The 22500-nt window shown below is 41.6% G+C and overlaps 1 protein-coding gene across 1 annotated transcript in view; it reads right to left on the bottom strand.

Annotated features, from left to right (window-relative positions):
* Positions 1-22500, bottom strand: part of LOC139754559 (nephrin-like) — an 894341-nt gene that overhangs the window by 332832 nt on the left and 539009 nt on the right. The window contains exon 2 of the mRNA XM_071671918.1: positions 9138-9276. Coding sequence (XP_071528019.1) covers positions 9138-9276 — 139 coding nt within the window. The remainder of the gene's footprint in view (positions 1-9137; positions 9277-22500) is intronic.

Genomic DNA, 22500 nt, shown 5'->3' with positions numbered 1-22500 from the left:
GTGCGTGTGTGTGTGTGTCACTCCATGAAATCATACATGGAATTCATTTCTACCAGGGTGAGTGTGGATGCTTCCTTTCGCCTTCACTTGGGGGGTTACAATCACGACAGTTGAAACGGGAACTCTGTACCTCCCAGTAAGGTGCTTAAGACGGAGGGAACGTAGATATGATCGAATGTACACTTAGGAAAAAGCATAAACAAGAAAGGAGAGAGAGAGAGAGAGAGAGAGAGAGAGAGAGAGAGAGAGAGAGAGAGAGAGAGAGAGAGAGAGAGAGAGAGAGAGAGAGAATTACGAGAGCAGTCCGACTATGAAGAGCCACACCTAGGTATGGTGAACTGGTTCAAGGCGTGTGGAAAGGATGAGCGACGGTAAAACTGACATAAAAGAGAACCTTCGTGTTTGAAGGTGAGGGATCATGGGAATGGAGGTGCAGGAAGCTCTTGGGTATCAGGAAGACCAGTGTGTACGTTAGGGAGGAAAATAGAAATTAGAACGACGTGGTATATGGGGGGCGACGACGTGCTGTTAGTTGGCTGAACTAAGGCACATGAAACGTTTACAATGAATCATGAAGTGAACTGTGTGGCTTACTTGCCCATGGCAGGATCTGGTCTCGCTACATTACGACATTATATATCACGACTTGAAACTGTATGTGTGCGAAATGTGGCCCTTGTTCTGATATTCATTCACAAGAGCCTATAACCTTTTTCAGCGGAGTGTGACTGAGTAATGAGAGTCTTCCGTACGTTGTAGTAAAAGCTCGGTGATTCGTCCGCTTATCACAGCCTCGAACTCTGAGCCGGTGTGGACCGTTCGAGACACAGGTCAACAAGTGTTTCATATGAGCCGTGGCTTCTCAAGACCGCACAATCTCGGAGTCTACCAACCTACCTACGTAATTACTTACCTAGCCAGCAACTGACTCGAGGTAGGACGGTCTAGGTCACTCCCAGGACTTCTACTCTCTATGGAAACAATGTACTTCGCGGAAAAATAGAACGAAACAGATTACCTGCGAGAAACGGTAAATTCTTAAAAATTGGAAGGGTCACTTTTTTTATAATCATTCTTTTTGTGCTCTTTGTACTATTAGTTCTTTCCCTCGCTCCGTCTTCGATGAGGTGACTGCCAGGCTATAGAAGCGTGGGATAAGAGAGGTGTAGGCGTTATGAGAAGGGTGAGGGAGAAAATGGAGTCGAGGAATTGTGGGTAGGTAAGTTAGTAAGAGGTTGGGGCAACGCGGAATCAAAAATGAGAAAACGAAGAGGGCTTGATGACTATTTTACATGCTGATTATAAATCCAGGGCAGGGATATCGTTAGGTTGTTTTTATGCTCTTTAATCAAGCTGTGCATTTTGAATGCAATCTTAATGTATCATCTGAAAATTTTTCATCGTATTTACTGGGTATGTATGGGAAACTGAGAACATTACTGTATATTTTCCATGATTACTTCTAGTATACAAGTGTTTATATATCTTGTTTCAATTTTGAAACAAAATGTTTTTTGAGCTGTAAAATACCCTATAATCTTTAGTATTTTTCCAAGGAAAATAGATTTCCTCCAAAACCTCATTCCAAGTATGATTAGAAATCTCTGGTCGAAATATTGTTTGGTCGTCTTTCTGATCTACAATTAAGAAGTGAAATGAAGGCAATTTCAAATTATCACCTCATCACTTGCACTTTATTCACTAAGCATCTATAGGTAACTGAGAACATCAAAGTATATTTTCCATCATGATTATTTCAATGAATACAAGTGTTTGACTATGTTAGTGTTTCAAATGTGAAACAAAGCTTTTTGAGCTGAAAAATACGCTGCAATTTTTGGTATTTTTCTCAGAAAAAAAAAAGGATTTCCTTCAAAACCTCATTATAATTATTATTTTTCATGCCGAATACAACCCTGGGGTAAAAATATATTTTTGGGTCGTCTTTATCATGTATAATTAATCTGTGAAATGAAGGAAAAATACTTATAATAAGGTCCTGAAGGAAATCGACTTTTCTAAGATAAATACCAAAAATCCCAGGTAATAGTTCTGGGTATTTTTCAGCTCAAACAAAAACTTGTTTTTCAAAATGGAAACATATCGTATTGAAACACTTACATACATGAACTAATCATGGAGAATACATTCTAATCTAATCTAATACATTCTAATCTTATCAGTTACCGATAGATACACAGTAAATATGTTGCAAATTATAAGGTGCTAGAGCTTCGTCGAAGGCGGCTTTTTGGTCACTGTATTAACGCAATCATATGTAGTCGGAGGCTGAGAACACAGACAGACACACACACACACACAGACACACACACACACACACACACACACACACACACACAGACACACACACACACACACACACACACACACACACACACACACACACACAGACACACACACACACAGACACACAGACACACACACACACACACACACACACACACACACAGACACACACACACACACACACACACACACAGACACACACACACACACACACACACACACACACACACACACACACACACACAGACACACACACACACACACACACACACACACACACACACAGACACACACACACACACACACACACACACACACACAGACACACACACACACACACACACACACACACACACAGACACAGACACACACAAATACACATAGACACAAAGACACACACAGACACGCTCCTCACTGTAATAACGTAATTATATGTAGGCGGAGTCTGAGAACACAGACAGACACACACACACACACACACAGACACAGACACACACACACACAGATACACACAAATACACATAGACACAAAGACACACACAGACACGCTCCTCACTGTAATAACGTAATCATATGTAGGCGGAGTCTGAGAACACAGACAGACACACACACACACACACACACACACACACACAGACACAGACACACACACACACACACACACACAGACACACAGACACAGACACACACAAATACACATACACACACACAGACACGCTCCCTGTAACAATATGATACAACAAAATTTCCAGACATCAGCTTGATGTATAGCTGATAACCCACTCAACCTAATTGTACACCATTTACGCTTGACTGTCGTCAGATTTTTTGGGTGACCACACACAAGCAAGCGCGTTAGCTCAGAACAACAGAAAAGGTAAACTGCATCTGGTTATACACACCGAGAGGTTTACGAAAAAGAAAAAAAAAAGGCCTCAGAGGTTTGCATTATAACTAAGACTGTTTACCCAGGTCTGGAGAAACACCAGGAATTCTAAAGAGCAGTTACTTAATTTGACTAGAGATTGCGCAAGTGGGAGGTGGGAATTATTCAGAACACTCGCTCTGGCATTCGCTCGCTCTGGCATTCGCTCGCTACGGAACCTTGACGTAACCTCCCAGACACACTTGTGTTATTCAAGCGCTCTCATTCCCTATTCGGACGGACGTAGCAAGTTCCGTTTGTGACCGCCATCGTAGAACCCCGGTCCCGACGCATAGATAGATAAGATAACCTTCACACACACACACACACACACACACACACACGCGCGCGCGCGTCTGGGCCCGTCCTATACCTCCTCACTGATGATAACGTCACCACGCCACCGTGAATCAAAACAAGGGATATTCGAAAGGGCTTCAGTACACAGGAAATCTCGGTGACTCGGCCAGTTTCTCCCTCTCTCTCTCTCTCTCTCTCTCTCTCTCTCTCTCTCTCTCTCTCTCTCTCTCTCTCTCTCTCTCTCTCTCCCATTACCAACTTTCCATTGTCATCATCTGATCAAAACAGGAGCTAACATTTTACATCATTTCATCAGTGTTGTAGGATTGTTTCTAGTGACATTGATGTTGATGAAAGAAACTACTATATCGAAGGGAGTCGGTGGTGGTGATGGTGGTGGAGGTAGGCGATGCTGGTGATGTTGATGGCCTTGATGTTGGAGGGGACTGATATTGGTGACGTTGTTTTGGGTTGGGAAGCGTACAAGGGTGTACGTGTTAGCTCATCTAGATTGGAACAGTGAAGAGAAATGAAGAGACGATCATTACCACTTCATTAAGAGGACAGTAGAAACATAACGAGAAACATACAACAAGGGGTGGTGTCTCCCTATGATTATACTACACAATACTGGATACGTAATTCATCATAAACCCCTCACACCGAACCATCACAGACGACGCCCCTGGCGTCGACACACTCCCCACCTAAACCAGACGAGACCCCTGGCGTCGAGACACTCCCCACCCAAACCAGACGAGACCCCTGGCGTCGAGACACTCCCCTACCCAAACCAGACGAGATCCCTGGCATCGAGACACTCCCCTATCCAAACCAGACGAGACCCCAGGCGGCGAGAGACTCCCCCCATCACAGACGAGACCCCTGGCGTCGAGACACTCCCTCCCCCCTAAACCAGACGAGACCCCCTGGTGGTGAGACACATTCCTTCCCCCCCAACACACGAAAGATCATCAAACATGAGATAAAAGATTCACTGGTGTCGGCTGTCCACTCCACCAGCATCGCTCTGGTAATGAATAAAACCAGTCAGGGACGCGGGTAAAGAAGTTGAGGAAACTTTATACAAGTCTCGGAATCGAGAGAGAGAGAGAGAGAGAGAGAGAGAGAGAGAGAGAGAGAGAGAGAGAGAGAGAGAGAGAGAGAGAGAGAGAGAGAGAGAGAGAGAGAGAGCAAGACTCTCAAACCTGTGTTGTGGTGGTGGTGGTGGTGAGGGAGGAGGAGTTGGAGGAGGAGGAGGAGGAGGAGGAGGAGGAGGGAAACACAAATATCATTCTAGTTCTAGACGAAGGAGACTACACAAATGGCGGAAACAGAACACACACAGACACACACACACACACACCCACACACACACACATGCGCGCGCGCGCGAAGAAGAAGAAAGGGGAAAAAAAAAGAAAAAAGATTCACGTGGGTCTTGGCTGTGAGGTAGAGTTGTATCGGGGAGGATAAAGACGCTGATTTCCTCTGGGATGATGTTCACACTGGGTCACGTTAAGGTAAGGAGGGAGGAGGTATAACCTCTGGCCTGGCGTGCTCGGAGCTGAGCTCGGGAAGAAGGGAGGGAGGTTGGTTGAGCTCGGGAAGAAGGGAGGGAGGTTGGTTGAGCTCGGGAAGAAGGGAGGGAGGTTGGTTGAGCTCGGGAAGAAGGGAGGGAGGTTGGTAAGTCGGTCAGAACAGAGACAACTAACATTACCTTTTTTCTTGACCTATTCTTATTTTTTTTCCCATCGTGGACACCGGCAATGGATCCCCGAAACCTTATTTCTATCCAGTTGACTTCAATGGTTGTGGCGACTCTCCTGCCTAGCTTACTTCGATGCCAGTGGGACGAACCTGTGCTGCCGTGGTTGCCGGAAGGCTGAGAGTGCTATGACCTGCTATACTTGGCAAGCTACGGCTTGCTATACTTGGCAAGCTATGGCTTGCTATACTTGGCAAACTATGGCTTGCTACACTTAGAGAGTTATGGCTTGCTATACTTGGCAAGCTATGGCCTGCTATACTTGGCAAGCTATAGCTTGCTATACTTGGCAAGCTATGGCTTGCTATACTTGGCAAGCTATGGCCTCCTATACTTGGCAAGCTATGGCCTCCTATACTTGGCGAGCTATGGCTTGCTATACTTGGCAAGCTATGGTTTGCTAAACCTCTCTTGCTGCTGTTGCAGCTGCTATACTTCTCTAGCTGCTGTTGCTATTGCCGCTGTCAGCTGCATACTCCCCAGCTGCTGCTTGTGTGTCTTATCTTCTTATCATGGCCGAGGGCTCTCGTCCTCTATCTCCTTATCTTGATCTTATCCCGTAATTCCTTTTTTGTTTTCTCCTTCATCTCCATTTCCGTGTTGTTGACGTGATCAACTTCCATCTTGAACACGGGGCGGCGTCCCTTACACTCTATCTTTTTTTGTTCTTATCATTAATGCTGTTTTCTCTTATCTCCCGCGGTGTAGCTGTTACAGTTCCTGACCGTGACGCATTCACGGGCCGCTCAGGGTCGAGCGTATAGGTTCGAATCCTGGCTGCGGCAGTCGGTCCACAGTTAACCCAAGCTGTTCATTCATTCCAAAGGGGTTGGTGGATAAAATGGGTGCTTGGCTCAGGCTAGGGTATATATTATTATTATCATTATTATACTTCGTCGCCGTCTCCCGCGCCAGCGAGGTAGCGCAAGGAAACAAGACGAAAGAATGGCCCAACCCACCCACATACACATGCATATACATACACGTCCAATCACGCACATATACATACCTATTCATCTCAACGTATACACATACATACACACAGAGACATATACATATATACACATGTACATAATTCACACTGTCTGCCCTTATTCATTCCCGTCGCCACCCCATCACACATAAAATGACAACCCCCTCCACCCGCATATACATATATATATATATATATATATATATATATATATATATATATATATATATATATATATATATAACGTCAATGGGATGGCCTTGATTAGGGCCTCAGTTGCCCGTCCCGTCTCCGCAGATACAAGAAAAAAAAGAAAATACATTTATCAAACACTAATATCCTGATGGAGTTCGAGAAGTTATACATAAAAGGGAATAGTGACGCTGTTGTCAGCATCGTTATCTTTTTTTATTGGCTTTTAATCTATTGTTAGCTTTTATTCAGGGTTCTCAATACGAATGATAATAATTGATCAAGCGTCATTGTTACGCCCAAGACTCTCTCGTGTTGGATTCTTTTTGTTAATATGACAAAAACGTGACCATCTTCCGTGCAAGGAAGATCTCTATTACTACAATTTCAAATTTCTTATTTTTTTATACACACACACACACACACACACACACACACACACACACACGCACAGATTTTTATCTTTACAATTTCAAATTTTCTAATTTTCACACACACACACACACACACACACACACACACACACACACACACACACACACACACACACACCTTTCAGCCAAGTGCTAGTGTTCTTAGATGGCTTATTGTTTTTCTTTCTTCATTATTTTCTCTTTTCTTTTTACTGGGGGGAATGGGGGGGGGGGTTACTGGGGGGGTTTTCTATACTTTCGTTAACAAGTTCCCGCGTCGTTTAGGTGTCGTTAATGAGGTCGTTACAGTTTTACGCCCGAACAATATCTTCGCCACAGTTGCTTCAAAAGTTACGAAAATGAATCATATATTTCACCGCCCCATTTTCATAGCTTTTTTTCTTTTTCCTCGTTTTCCATTTTGAGAGAGAGAGAGAGAGAGAGAGAGAGAGAGAGAGAGAGAGAGAGAGAGAGAGAGAGAGAGAGAGAGAGTGTGTGTGTGTGTGTGTGTGTGTGTGTGTGTGTGTGTGAGGGAGGAGGGAGAGTAAGAAAGAAACATATTGAGTTATTGTGTATCGGGGAGGGAAATTATTTCTTTCTCTACTTCGGGTAGAAAATTATTATTAATTTCAAAGAGCCGTGTGGTGGTTGTGATGATGATAATGACCCTGGGGTAATTATTTGGGGGGTAATGACAGTAACACCAATTCATTTTTCGACCTTCTTTATAATGACAGAGGCCTATTGGGTGATACCCATTATAATGATGATGATGTAGCTGGAGAAACTATGAGACTTAAAGATAATTGTGATTAATTAACGTGGATGAACCGATACTTTGATGACTTACTTCTTCAAGAGCTTTGAAGAAAGTCTAGTGAAGTGTAAGGCGTGTGTGCGAGTAAGAAGTGAGAAGGATGAGTGGTTCCAGGTGAAAGTGGGTCTGACTCAATGTTGTATGATGTCCTCATAGCTCTCTAATCTGTTTGTGGATGAAGGGGAGGTAAAAGCGAGGTTCTTAATCAGAGAGAGAGAGAGAGAGAGAGAGAGAGAGAGAGAGAGAGAGAGAGAGAGAGAGAGAGAGAGAGGCGGGTGTACTGTAAGCTGGGAGTGGGGGAAGCCTGGGTGGCAAGTCAGCTGCTGCTGTTTATACATGACCCAGTTGTAGTGGTAGAGTCCAATGAGAAACTGTAGAATCTGGTGACAGAGTGATGAGGTGATGAGGTCCAAGAAGGGAGGGACAGATTGGCTGGTTTGAGCTTTGAGTCACGATGTCGGAGTTCTCTGAACGTGAGAAATGGCCATGACTTCGAAGCGTTGTGAACGCAAGAGTCGCGACTAATTTCGAGGTGCTGTGAGAGCAAAAAGTAGTTACTGACTTTGAAACGTTGTGAACGCAAGTGAACCCCCCTACAGATTTCGAAGTATTGTGAACGCCAGTCACGTTACTGATTCCAAACTACTGTGACTTTTGGTGACAAGTTTACCAGATGTCTACTACAAATTCCCTTGGAAATTATATCATATATATATGTAGACGGTTCCTTCTCTCTCTCTCTCTCTCTCTCTCTCTCTCTCTCTCTCTCTCTCTCTCTCTCTCTCTCTCTCTCTCTCTCTCATTTCTTTTTTCCCTCCCATTGCCTACGTTTTCAAGTAACTCGAATTGTTACACCAATGTGAAAGACGTGAGAGACAGACACAAAGACACACATGTATACACACACACACACACGCATGCAGACTGTATACCTAAGTAGTTGTATGTTGCCTGAGATTGGTCAAGAGATGGGACCCCAGGACTGTAAAACTACCCCCACCTCCCAGTCTTAGCGTACGAATAGTCACAAGTCGGTAATTACACTCACCTGGCATAAACAAGGGTGTGTATGTGCGTGTGTGTGTGTGTGTGTGTGTGTGTGTGTGTGTGTGTGTGTGTGTGTGTGTGTGTGTGTGTGTGTGTGATTCAACACATTTAAAAACATGGTACATATAAAGAAGATAATGAGACGGGGCAACACGTAAGATTCTCTCCTCCCCGTAACACACAAAAAGTAAACACAGACACACATACACACACACACACACACACACACACACACACACACACATATATATATATATATATATATATATATATATATATATATATATATATATATATATATATATATATATATATATCTGCCACCTACCCAGACACACACACAAACACACACACGCCCATTATCTACCTGCCCTACACACCTTACGTCCACTCACCTGTACACAGGCGCCTCCCCTGTGCCAATATACCAGAGTGTGAGCACAGGGGCGTCGAGTGGAGGCGAGTGGATGGCACAGGGGAGCGAGGCGTTGTAGCCCTCCACCACTTCCACCTGCGACGTGTCCACCTCTGGCTCTGGTGGAACGGAAAGACCGGGAGAGTTAGTCGTGGGGTGGAGAGAGAGAGAGAGAGAGAGAGAGAGAGAGAGAGAGAGAGAGAGAGAGAGAGAGAGAGAGAGAGAGAGAGAGAGAGAGAGGGGTCATCGCATATACCATTAACAAATCCTATAAAAAGAAAAGGTTAATATGCATATAATATCTACATCATTATGAGTTTCCAATGAAAAACATTAAGTCTAAAATAGTCCTTACAAATTGTATCGAAATACCACGGGATATGAATAATCGAGAAAGAATAAAGAACATTAATAAAGACTAACAAATCTCACTTTATCTATGATACATTAAAACGTGACTTACATATTAAATTAATAAGAGGCAATATTTCCTTGTCGCGATTATAATCCTAATGTTCATAATGAAATATCATAAGGATAAAATATATATAAAGAAACATCTAAACAGTTCTATTCGATACCTGATAAAATTTACGTAAAAGCACAGTAACTCTTTTAAGTTCCTCATTGTTACTTATTGGCTAGCACAGAGAAGCTCAATGCCGACATTTTCCTATTACGACTGTGTTTTCTAAGGGAGAGACCCATTGTTTATATATATATATATATATATATATATATATATATATATATATATATATATATATATATATATATATATATATATTAGTCTTACTTGCAGGGAAGGAGTGCAAGTGGTTGGGAGATGTGCAAGAGAAAGCGGCACATCTAGAGGAACGTGCACGAGTTCAAAAACAAGGCAAATGATAGTTAGGGTGAGAGAGTAACAACAAACTTCGGGAGAATATGAAGTTGTTTTGGACGGAGGTTAATAGTTTGAGAAAAACAGAACTAATGGAGCATCAGAAAAGGGCGCAGATAGGGAAGTGGTATATGCAAGTATGGAATTTATTGATGATGATTTTGAGAAGATATACTCTACTGGATCCAATATGAAATATCCTAGATCTTTCATTGATAAATCCCTTAAGTTGGCAAAGAAATCATTTTATAGAGCTTAACCCCAAACTTCCCCTTGGTACCAAAAATCGTTTAGTTGTCCCTATTAGTGATAAACTTACATTACTTCCTAGGATGCTTAAATCCTTTAATGAAAATGTAGCCTTCAGCAATAACAATACGATAAAGTATATCTTAATCAAAAACTCACCAGAAAACTCTGCTGGCTGTGTTTACAGAATACCTGGTAAAAAAATTTAATACGTTTCGTGTTGGGCAGACTGGTAAGGATCTTTATGTTAAGTAACATGAATATAGTATAAGAACAAGACATGAATCAAATGAGTAGTTTGATCATGTTAAAAATCATGATCATTGTACTGAATGGAGTAACGCCAATTAAGTTATTAGCTGTAACTCATTTACCACGAGAAATATCACTGAATCTTCTATTATCAAATACACAAAGAATCGCGACATTAACATTAGTGAAGGTCTATACAAACTGGCTAGCTTTGTCGTAGGCAAAATTTGCAAACACTTTCCTTTCTTGTTCACATGATAAAAATTTTCTGACAGGCATGACGCCAGACCCGAACACCACCATCCGGCAACGCTTGTTTACCAGTGGCGTCTTAGCTAGGTCGCTTCCTTGTATATCAACTGACTGTTCTACGTCTTCTATCTCACTCTTGTATCTCCCCTGACGATGTGATCACTACACGAAAGTGCACTTGGGAACTTGTCGTGTTTCATTTAGCTGGGGGATTTATGCATATACTAGATCACGCACACCACTGGCACTTCTTGCAATATATATATATATATATATATATAAACGCCCAAAATCAAGTGTTATTTCTGTATCCCAGCCTCACCTCAGCTGGGATAGCGTGGACACTTTCGATCTATCGCCGCTCCGAAGGTGTGACAAATATGTCGATGGACAGACAGATGTGTATACACCACGGGTCGAAATCAAACGTGTGGCCAAGGTTGCTAGACATGCAACCTGTCCAGGGTTCGAATCCCACCCCTGGTGTGTGTGTGTGTCTGTGTATACATCATCCCTGGGGACAGGAGGGAAAGAATATTTCCCACGTATTCCCTGTGTGTCGAAGGCGACTAAAAAGGGAGGGAGCGGGGGGTTTGAAATCATCCCCTCCCTTTTTTTTTTTCTTTTTTTCAATTTTCCAAAAGAAGGAACAGAGAAGGGGGCTAAGCGAGGATATTGCCTTTTCAAGACTCAGTCCTCTGTTCTTAACGCTACCTCCCAAACGCGGGAAATGGCGAATATATGTATATATATATATATATATATATATATATATATATATATATATATATATATATATATATATATGTCAGTCTTACAAGAGAAATTCTCCCTTTTACGTTGCCTTGTTGAATGTCCTTCTCTTTCCCAGGACTTGTACAATCTTCCCTAAAGTAAACCTTCGACTTACGAGAGGTCTACCCTTAGATAAGACCAATAGAACTATCTTTTGCTCTCTCTTTCTGCAAAGTCCCGTCTTAAGTATTCGTTAAGTACTCTCTCTCTCTCTCTCTCTCTCTCTCTCTCTCTCTCTCTCTCTCTCTCTCTCTCTCTCTCTCTCGTTCGTCGGTACTTCATCTCTTCCCTCCCTCAGCCTCGAGATCTCGCCATCTTTTACCCGACACTATCTTGGCTGGTTTTCCTTTACCAACATGACCCGTACTGTCATTATGAAAGTCTTTCGCTGTCGTCTTAAGCAGCCATTACCTTCGTCATCCATATCTCAAGACGTATTTTCTCACTGCTTTTCATATCATCTGGAGGCCCTTATGACTTCCTACTTCAAGATACGCGAGCTACTACTGCTTCAGAATAAGCTGCTCCCTTAACATATCCTACTCCTCCTTCTAGATATGTCACTCCCTCAACCTATTCCACTCCCTCTAGGTATTACACTCCCTCAATATCCAATTCCTCAGTATCATTCCACTCCCTCACTATACTCCACTCATTCAATAAACTTCACTCCCTCAATATATACTCCACTCCCTCAATATATACTCCACTCCCTCAATAAATCCACTCTCTCAATAAACTCCACTCCCTCAATAAACTCCACTCCCTCATAAATAAACTCCACTCCCTCAATAAACTCCACTCCCCAAATAACTCCACTCCCTCAATAACTCCACTCCCTCAATAAACCCACTCCCTCATAAACTCCACTCCCTCAATAAACTCCACTCCCTCAATAAACTCCACTCCCTCAATAAACTCCACTCCCTCAATAAACTCCACTCCCTCAATAAACTCCACTCCCTCAATAAACTCCACTCACTCAATAAACTCCACTCCCTCAATAAACTCCACTCCCTCAATAAACTCCACTCCCTCAATAAACTCCACTCCCTCAATAAACTCCACTCCCTCAATATACTCCACTCCCTCAATATATACAATTCCCTCTAGATGGCCTTACCTCCTTTTTTCCCCCTCATTCCTTCATGATAACTCTACCCTTGCTCTTGGCTCAGCAGCTCCTCACTACACATTTCTTGCTCATCAGGTATCAATTTTCAGTCCCACATTACTAGACTCCATCCTAATGCAACGTGAATAATGAACACGCTTCCCAACTTTCAAGTGGTCGAAATTCCTCACTTTCCGCCACAGACTCTCACTCTTAGGCCTTTAGGATTACCCTCTTATAGCAGCTTTCATGACCCAGGGCGTAAATGACATTGAAAATTTATAAATACAGTTACGGTTTTTGTGAACATTTTTTCTTCTTTTTTTTCAGAAAAACTCCCAATACTTCCAAGGTTTTTAACCCACATATATTCTTTTTTTTACCTTGTAACATTACTGTGTAGGAATTTCCTATTTCCTCTAATGTCCTTCTCATCCAGGCACTCACTCACTCTCGCCTTTTCCATTCAGTCTCTTCATCGTGTTTTCCTTCTTAACCATCACTTATAAGATCAGGTTGGATTCGAAGGTGTTACAGCCACAGAATCATCAACATGTCGTGTCTAGTTCACATTTCACCTCATGATTATATCCCATCCTTCCCCCTCCCCCCCAAAAAAAGCACTAGTCTAGGAATTCCATTTTTTTTTTTTCATATCTACATACATTCCCCCCTGACGTCTCACTCATTCTCTATATTTCTCGAGACATACAAAAAAGAAAATGAAAGAAAAATTCAAAATGTCTCTTGATTATCCCATTCTCTCTCTCTCTCTCTCTCTCTCTCTCTCTCTCTCTCTCTCTCTCTCTCTCTCTCTCTCTCTCTCTCTCTCTCTCTCTCTCTTACCCCCTCACTTTAATAAACTCCTATGACAGCTAATTCCATGAGCTCCCTAACATCATCATCTCTCTCTCTCTCTCTCTCTCTCTCTCTCTCTCTCTCTCTCTCTCTCTCTCTCTCTCTCTCTCTCGTTCGTTCGTGCTTCTTGGTGTACAGGTCTATGGAAAGCCGCTTCCTAGGCTACGTATATTATTCGCCGCTGCTGCCCAAACATCCCCTTGGCACCCACTTCGTATCCGTAAGTAATGGTATTTGCATGTCGGTGTGTGTGTGTGTGTGTGTGTGTGTGTGTGTGTGTGTGTGTGTGTGTGTGTGTGTGTAAAGTATAAAACCCACAGATGTGTGGAACGAAGGAGGAGGCTGCTGCTCCTCCTCCAGTATGGAGCCATGGAGTTTCATTCATTGAAGCTGGACAATTGTTATCTTTACTGCAAAAAGAATTAAGGTTTATGATTGGATGGCACGAAATGTTTCTTCGCCAACGGCGTTGCTGACGCGTACAAGAAGTTCTCAGAACACGTCCAGAGCAAAAAAAAAAAGAAAAAAAAAAACATTTTCAATCTCTTCAAAAATCAGGTTTGATCATCATCTGTCACTCCCTGGTACGGAATAATTCATTTATAATCGGTCATTATAACGTACTGGTATATCATATAACGTAGTAGGATATCATATAACGTAGTGGTATATCATATAACGTAGTAGTATATCATATAACAGTAGTATATCATATGACGTAGTGGTATATCATATAAGTGACATTTCATATAGTGGTATATCATATAACGCAGTAGTATATCATATAACGTCGTGGTATATCATATACCGCAGTAGTATTTCATATAACGTCGTGGTATATCATATAACGTAGTAGTATATCATATAACGTTGTGATATATCATATAATGTAGTGGTATATTATACAACAGTAGTATATCATATAACGTAGTGGTATATAACAGTAGTATATCATATAACGTCGTGGTATATCATATAACGTAGTGGTATATCATATAACGTAGTAGTGTATCACATAACGTCGTGGTATATCATATAACGTAGTGGTATATCATATAACGTCGTGGTATATCACATAACGTAGTGGTATATCATATTACAGTTGTATATCATATAACGTCGTGGTATATCATTTAACGTCGTGGTATATCACATAACGTAGTGGTTTATCATATTACAGTTGTATATCATATAACGTCGTGGTATATCATATAACGTCGTGGTATATCATATAACGTCGTGGTATATCATATAACGTAGTGGTATATCATTTAACGTCGTGGTATATCACATAACGTAGTGGTATATCATATTACAGTTGTATATCATATAACGTCGTGGTATATCATATAACGTCGTGGTATATCATATAACGTCGTGGTATATCATGCCCCCCTTTCTCGGCCACTAACCTCGCCAGGGTAATGCTACAGGAACTAATATCATTGTGATTACCCGCGTCGCCCGCCTACTTTAAGAGAGCAGGAGAGAATCATAGTCCCATTCTTCCACCTCAGGAATGATACAGACATGGTGGTAAGTCGAGAGGCTGGAGCTCATAACTCATCCTTACCCTTGTCTGAAGGGATGAATGACACATTCACTTTCAGTCTGTCTTTCATAACTTTTCTATTGGAATTTCCTTCAGGCACGTTAGTCCTGCAAGGTATTTTTTTTTTTTTCTACCCATTTTGGGACCGACGCGATGCCGGAGGGTTGGGAGAGAGAACCTATGATTTCCTATCCATTTCTTCTACCACTGTTAAGGGGAGCGCATCTCTTTCCCGTAGTGTTCAGGCCAGACAGCTTTGCATGGACCATGGGATCTCTCTCTCTCTCTCTCTCTCTCTCTCTCTCTCTCTCTCTCTCTCTCTCTCTCTCTCTCTCTCTCTCATCTCACAGTGTGTACGGAGCCACACGACGCCCGCTCCTCCCCACCTCCTCAGCTGCTGTCGATCAGTGGATCCTTAGGGAATACTGCTGCTGTTGCTGTGCTGCAAGGAGAGAGATAGAGAGAGAGCGAGGAGGTGAGGGTGTGTGTTCCCCTTCGGTGAATTTCGAAGTTGGTGGGAGGTGTTGACGGGCGTGTTTGGGATATAATAGGTCGTGGCGGCGGAGGGGGATTGGGAGTATTTGGTGAGGAAGATGACCTGGAATGGTGAAATGATCTGTGAGGGAGATAGCCTTTGAGATGGGGAAATAATCGCTGGAGTCGAGTAAGGTTGAGGAGGGAGGAGGAGGAGGAGGAGATTGGGTGAAAAAAACAACCTTCTCTCTCTCTCTCTCTCTCTCTCTCTCTCTCTATATATATATATATATATATATATATATATATATATATATATATATATATATATATATATATATATATATATATATATATCGGACTTTGGAGTGGTAAGAAAATGGGGCATTAACGTTTTGGGGAACCTATTGAATTAAAAAATTTTTTTTGTCCTTCAAAGTTTTGTTGTCTGTTCCTGACTTTTACATCCCTGGGGCGAGTTAGGTCGGGCATAATAAGGAGGATATTCTTTTTTTCTTTCCTTTTTTTGTTGTTTTAGACTCGATTCCCACGTGAGCGAGGTAGCGCCAGGAACAGACGAAGAAAGACCGCATCCACTCACATCCTTTCTCGAGCTGTCTTGTGCAATGTAACAAAACCACAGCTCCCTATCCTATCCACAACCAGTGAGCAACAGACCTATTCATGGTTTACCCCGGATGCTTCACGTGCCCTGGGTTCAGTCCATTGAGAGCACGTCGACCCCTGCATATCACATCATTCTAATTCACTCTATCCCGTGCACGCCTTTCATGGAACACATGATGCCCTCCAGCAGCCAGGACCTTCCCGACTACCACGCAAAGGTCCTGGGTTCGAGTCCCAGCTGTTAGAGGATATATATATATATATATGTATATATATATATATATATATATATATATATATATATATATATATATATATATATATATATATTCATATTAACCACAAGTTCTCTCTGTCAAGAGCTGTCACAAAAAAGTAGCACTGTTATTGCGTTATTCGAATTATCACTCATTGCGTTCGCAACGCCAATAACACAGGTACTGCACCGATCATAACTCATTTACTGGGTTCACTGCGTCATTCATAACGCAGCATGATCCGGTAACTGTCATTCATCATACCTGAAGTATGATTATTGCGTCAATGATCAATCTCTTTTTTTTTTTGTACAAAAATCGGAATCCAGTTGACACGGGGTTGGCGCAGGATTGATTTCTTTTTCGAATACCAACTTTTCTTTATTTAGTGTGCGAGGCTAATACTGGTGTCCCCCTTTATTTTCACAGTTCCATTTTCTATATGTCAGTGATAGTAGTAGTAGTAGTAGCAGTAGTATTTTCATTATCATCGTTATACTATTATTATTACAATTTTTATTATTATTATTATTATTATTATTATTATTATTACGATTATTATTATCATTATCATTATTATTATTATTATTATTATTATTATTATTATTATTATTACGATTATTATTATTATTACTAATATATTATCACTATTATTATAATTATCACCATTCACATTATTATTACTGTTATTTTTTTCATATATATTCGCCATTTCCCGCGTTAGCGAGGTAGCATTAAGAACAGAGGGCTGAGCCTAAGAGGGAAAAATCCTCTTATTTTTATGAATATAATAATTATTTTCATTATCATTACTATAATTATTCCAGGATCCCTTTTAAGAGTGTCTCCTGCAGCTTCGAGTCTGCGCTGTAATCAGAAGCAGGGATAATGATGCACCTTGCTAAAGGTAGACTTTCCATACCGCGGTTGTAACCTCATGCAGGAGGAGTCCGGTAACACCAACATCTCGACAATTTCAACCACGCTGACTAATGAAGAGTATTCTTATCAACTCCTGATTAGAATGACGTATGGGGGGTAAATGAATTATCACTTACGCTCAAAATGATCATTTATGACATGATTAACACGTGTGATCATCGGTAAAGAAGAGATATTAATCGCAATGACTGAGGAACCAAATTAGTTTCAATTAAGATATTGCAAGACGCGTTTCATTGTCAACTTAAGACTGTGAGTAAGGTAAATTACCTGATTATCTAAAATGCTCTTAGGAGCTGGTAGGTGATTAACGACGCTATGCATACACGAACGGATCCCCGGTAATGTTTCCATTACCACCCAACACCACAGTCCAGCAAGGATAATAAGCCTTGAACATCACTTTCGAAATTGAATCAACTTTTCAACACTTCCTCTACCATGTTGATAATGGCCATTACCAAGTCTACCATTAACATGGACCTTAACGACCATTACAACGACTATATCATCTCTCAACACTAACGTACAACCCAGGGTAATCCATACTACCACACACTCCAATCTCTCGTTCTTAACAATCGTTATCATTACCAATCTTAATGTTAACCCTTCTAAACTACCATTACCTCAGTTCATAACTACCAATCAAGACTTGTAGTTCTATCTTCACAACCTCGTACCAATCACCCTCTCGCCTTCTGTCATCGCTATCGGAGACACAATCCTAATCATCGACACCATCAAATCCATTCTATCCTCTACAGTCATTGAACACCAATCATCAAATTTCTAATGACCCATCCACAACCATTAACTCTAAATCACCTTCCTTTCATTACCAACCCCACTAACAATATCATCATCACCACACCTTTCTCTTTCCTTCTCCCCTCACCCTCAGCATTAATAACCTTGACACTCACAACCACAAGACCTAATCCTCTGCCCTAACCACCACCACAGTACTACCTCCCACCACAATCGCCACCACAAGCACCCATCCACTGCCAACCACGTAAATACTGTGGATATCATAAACATCTTTTCACCTCCAATATCACTATGTTTGCCACCAAAGTCTCCAACACACTCTCCACCACGGCCACAACACCACCATTCATCCTTCGTCCTCCCACAACCCTACACCCCACCTACTCATAACCACAGGTAAAAGAAAAGAAGAATCTTCGTTGTAAATGGATCAGGGAGTTTGGGTTACACTCTAATGTGTCGTCTGTGGGAGAGATTCGCTCTGGCGGAGGGCGGCAGTTCGGCTCGGCAAGCGGTCACGAAGCAGACCCACTCTGACGCACTCTTGAGTACACGAGGGTGCGTGATGGGTGACTCTGACGCACTCTGAGTACACGAGGGTGTGTGATGGGTGACCCTGAAGGCATTTTGAGGACACGAGGGTGCGTGATGAGTGAATTGACGCACTCTGAGTACACGAGGGTGTGTGATGGGTGACTGTCGCACTCTGAGGACACGAGGGTGCGTGATGGGTGACCCTGACGCACTCTGAGGACACGAGGGTGTGTGATGAGTGACCCTGACGCACTCTTGAGCACACACGGGTGCGTGATGAGTGACTCTGACGCACTCTGAGTAAACGAGGGTGCGTGATGGGTGACTCTGACGCACTCTGGGCACACAAAGGTGCGTGATGGATTAAGAGTAGGAGCTACTAAGGGTTCAGATACCATGGTCTCATTCCTTGCGCACGACGTATTGGATAACCGCGAGTGGCGAAACCGCGAGTCTTTCAACGACCCACGTCTCGATGCCGCGAATTCCGAAACGACGCACGTCTCGAATCCAAGACTCTCGAAACGACGCACGTCTCGAAACCCTGAATCTTAAAACGACGCACGTCTCGAAACCCTGAATCTTAAAACGACACACATCCCGAAATCACGAACCTTTAGACGACGCACGTCTCGAAACCACGAATCTTAAAAAGACGTACGTCTCGAAACCACGAATCTCGAAGCAGTTAGCGACAAATACAAGCGGGTTTTATGCACTTGCCTGATACCTACTGTAGAGCATGGAAACACACCCTTATCGTCACTACAGTGTGTGTGTGTGTGTGTGTGTGTGTGTCAAGTCCTCACTGTTATCACTTCGTCACATTAAAGAGCTTAGCGTTGATAGGCGTAGAGTCTAAGAAACTACAGATTACACCTCGCGTGTCCATGCCGTTTAGTTTATTAGTTGGGGGTATATTACACCTGGTGTGCCCATAGCGTATAGTTTACTGAGGGGATACTACACCTCACGTGCCCATACCGTAGACTTTACCAGGGGAATACTACACCTCACGTGCCCATACCGCCTAGTTTACGTGGGGGGGGGTTGGTTTGTTTACGGTAGCACTACGCATTTCGAACCCCCTGGTTACCCTAACCGACCGTGAGCGCATTCCATCATGCGCTAACTCTGCCATGAGTACTTTGCATGATATTGCTACCCCCACGAAATGCGTTCCTCCTCACAGACGTCGTCTGTGCAGGGAGCGCGCATAAATCTAAATATTCACGAAAGGAATTTCTAAAACCGTGGCTGTGCTGTATGTGCAAATCTCTCATACCTTGCACTGGCGCGTGCAAATAAATTCCTTACCTTGGAAAATCTCTGGTACAATATGCAATTTACAGCGATTAATAAAACTTTGTGTCATATATATATATATATATATATATATATATATATATATATATATATATATATATATATATATATATATATATATATTCCTATGAGTCCACGGGGAAAATGAAACACGAAAAGTTCCCAAGTGCACTTTCGTGTAAAAATCACATCATCATTTTCCCGTGAACTCATAGGAATATCTTGATCACGCGCAAAATTGTGATCCTTTCCAATATACATATATATATATATATATATATATATATATATATATATATATATATATATATATATATATATATATGTGTGTGTGTGTGTGTGTGTGTGTGTGTGTGTGTAGAGGTTTCCAAACCCGATATGTGTATACGAATAATCTTTCCTTTCCTGGAAAATATTCCACCGGACTGTGGATGTATTTCTACATTTTTTCCTTTGTACTCCCAGCAAAAACGGCTAAGGGCGCAGTGTACTCCAGGTTGTAGATGTACAACAGGTACGATGTTTGTGTACTGTGAATATCTATCTATCTATCTATATATATATATATATATATATATATATATATATATATATATATGTATATATATATATATGACGCATTCAACGGCCGCCCAGGGTAGAGCGCACGAGTTCGAATCCTGATGGCGGCAGTCGGTCCACAGTCAACTCAGCTGTTCATCCAACCTTAGGGGTTGATCGATAAAATGAGTACCTAATCTAACCCCTGAAAAACAGACAAGCAAATTATCATTAATATCAACTTCATCTCTTCCCCTTATCTTTCCATCCACTGTCATAGGAAACCCTCTTAACCATGAAGTCACATATCTTCAGTCCTAGATAATAGTTTCCCTTCCTCCACACATTTGTTTTTCTTAAAGTGTCGTCAACTTCTGTATCATGATCGAACACAGAACACCTCTAGTTGCCAATGATCTGGTGACGACCATTACATTAGGCCAAAACGAAGGTAAACAGAAATATGATGGCCGTTCAATGATTTACGACTGATGTTTAAATTCTGCATAGGGCTTTAACGGTATGAAATACACACGAGCGCTTGATGCACATTCATCATGAGAATGAAAAAAATAAATAAATAACAATTGAAATGTTTCAATTATGACTGATATAATTTTGTTTCATTTTGTGGTAATTCTAAACGTATAAATCTATTATGGATAACCCGTGTGTGTGTGTGTGTGTATGTGTGAGATATATATATATATATATATATATATATATATATATATATATATATATATATATATATATATATATATATATATATATATATCACACATATCACACGGTATTACCATACCATATACCTTGAGGGATGACAGGCTTCGAATATATATATATATATATATATATATATATATATATATATATATATATATATATATATATATATATATATATTCGAAGCCTGTCATCCCTCAAGATATATGGTATGGTAATACCTCCCATATACGTTACATGTTTCGGAAAAACGCAAACATATTGTGGTGGTGTTGTCCAAAGCACTGTGATGTTTTAAACAGAACACACAACCCTTGTGCACGGCGTGCTACCCCTAGAACACAACGGTATCCCCATGGTGCTCAAAAGGTCTCGTGCGTCGTGTTCAAAAGGTCTTATACCGTTGTGTTTAAAAGGTCTTATACCGTTGTGCTCAACGCTCTTATACCGCAATGCTCAAAATTGGTTTTCAATCCGTTCTTACATCATTCTTGCACGACTACTTCTCCTTCAGCATGCGTTGTTCAGCATACTCTTAATCCACCTCTAATCCTCTTCAGCGTACAAAAACAAAACAAAAAAAAAACTAACTGCAGATCCTCAAAAGAGAGAGAGAGAGAGAGAGAGAGAGAGAGAGAGAGAGAGAGAGAGAATGAGAGAGAGAGAGAATGAGAGAGAGAGAGAATGAGAGAGAATGAGAGAGAGAGAATGAGAGAGAATGAGAGAGAGAGAGAATGAGAGAGAATGAGAGAGAGAGAGAGAGAGAGAGAGAGAGAGAGAGAGAGAGAGAGAGAGAGAGAGAGAGAGAGAGAGAGAGAGAGAGAGAGAGAGAGAGTGTGCTTGGTAGCCTGTGATAAATGGCGTATAATAAGCATACGCCGACTTCTCAAAGACGGAAATAACAGCCCTCACGCAATCCCTAGCCTCCAATCAGGCGCTCCGTAATAAAGTGGGAATGGAGTCATAATTCGCCACCAAGTGGTCATGGGAAGTTAAGATTTTCATTCCCCCGTCGCCACATCGCTCACGACACTCACTGTTTTGGTATACGTAACAAAAAAAAAAAAATATTTTTGCACTATTTTTTTTTCTTTTTGTTCATCAGAACATCAGATCAAAATATTTCATTTTTTCCACTTTATTCTCCATTTTAACACAAGAGCACACATAGAGACGCAACCTATTTTT

This window comes from Panulirus ornatus, chromosome 17 (assembly GCF_036320965.1).
Source record: "Panulirus ornatus isolate Po-2019 chromosome 17, ASM3632096v1, whole genome shotgun sequence".
In the NCBI taxonomy this organism is placed as follows: Eukaryota; Metazoa; Arthropoda; class Malacostraca; order Decapoda; family Palinuridae; genus Panulirus; species Panulirus ornatus.
Note: the sequence above shows the minus strand (reverse complement) of the source record. Positions and strands in the feature narration are given on the sequence as shown.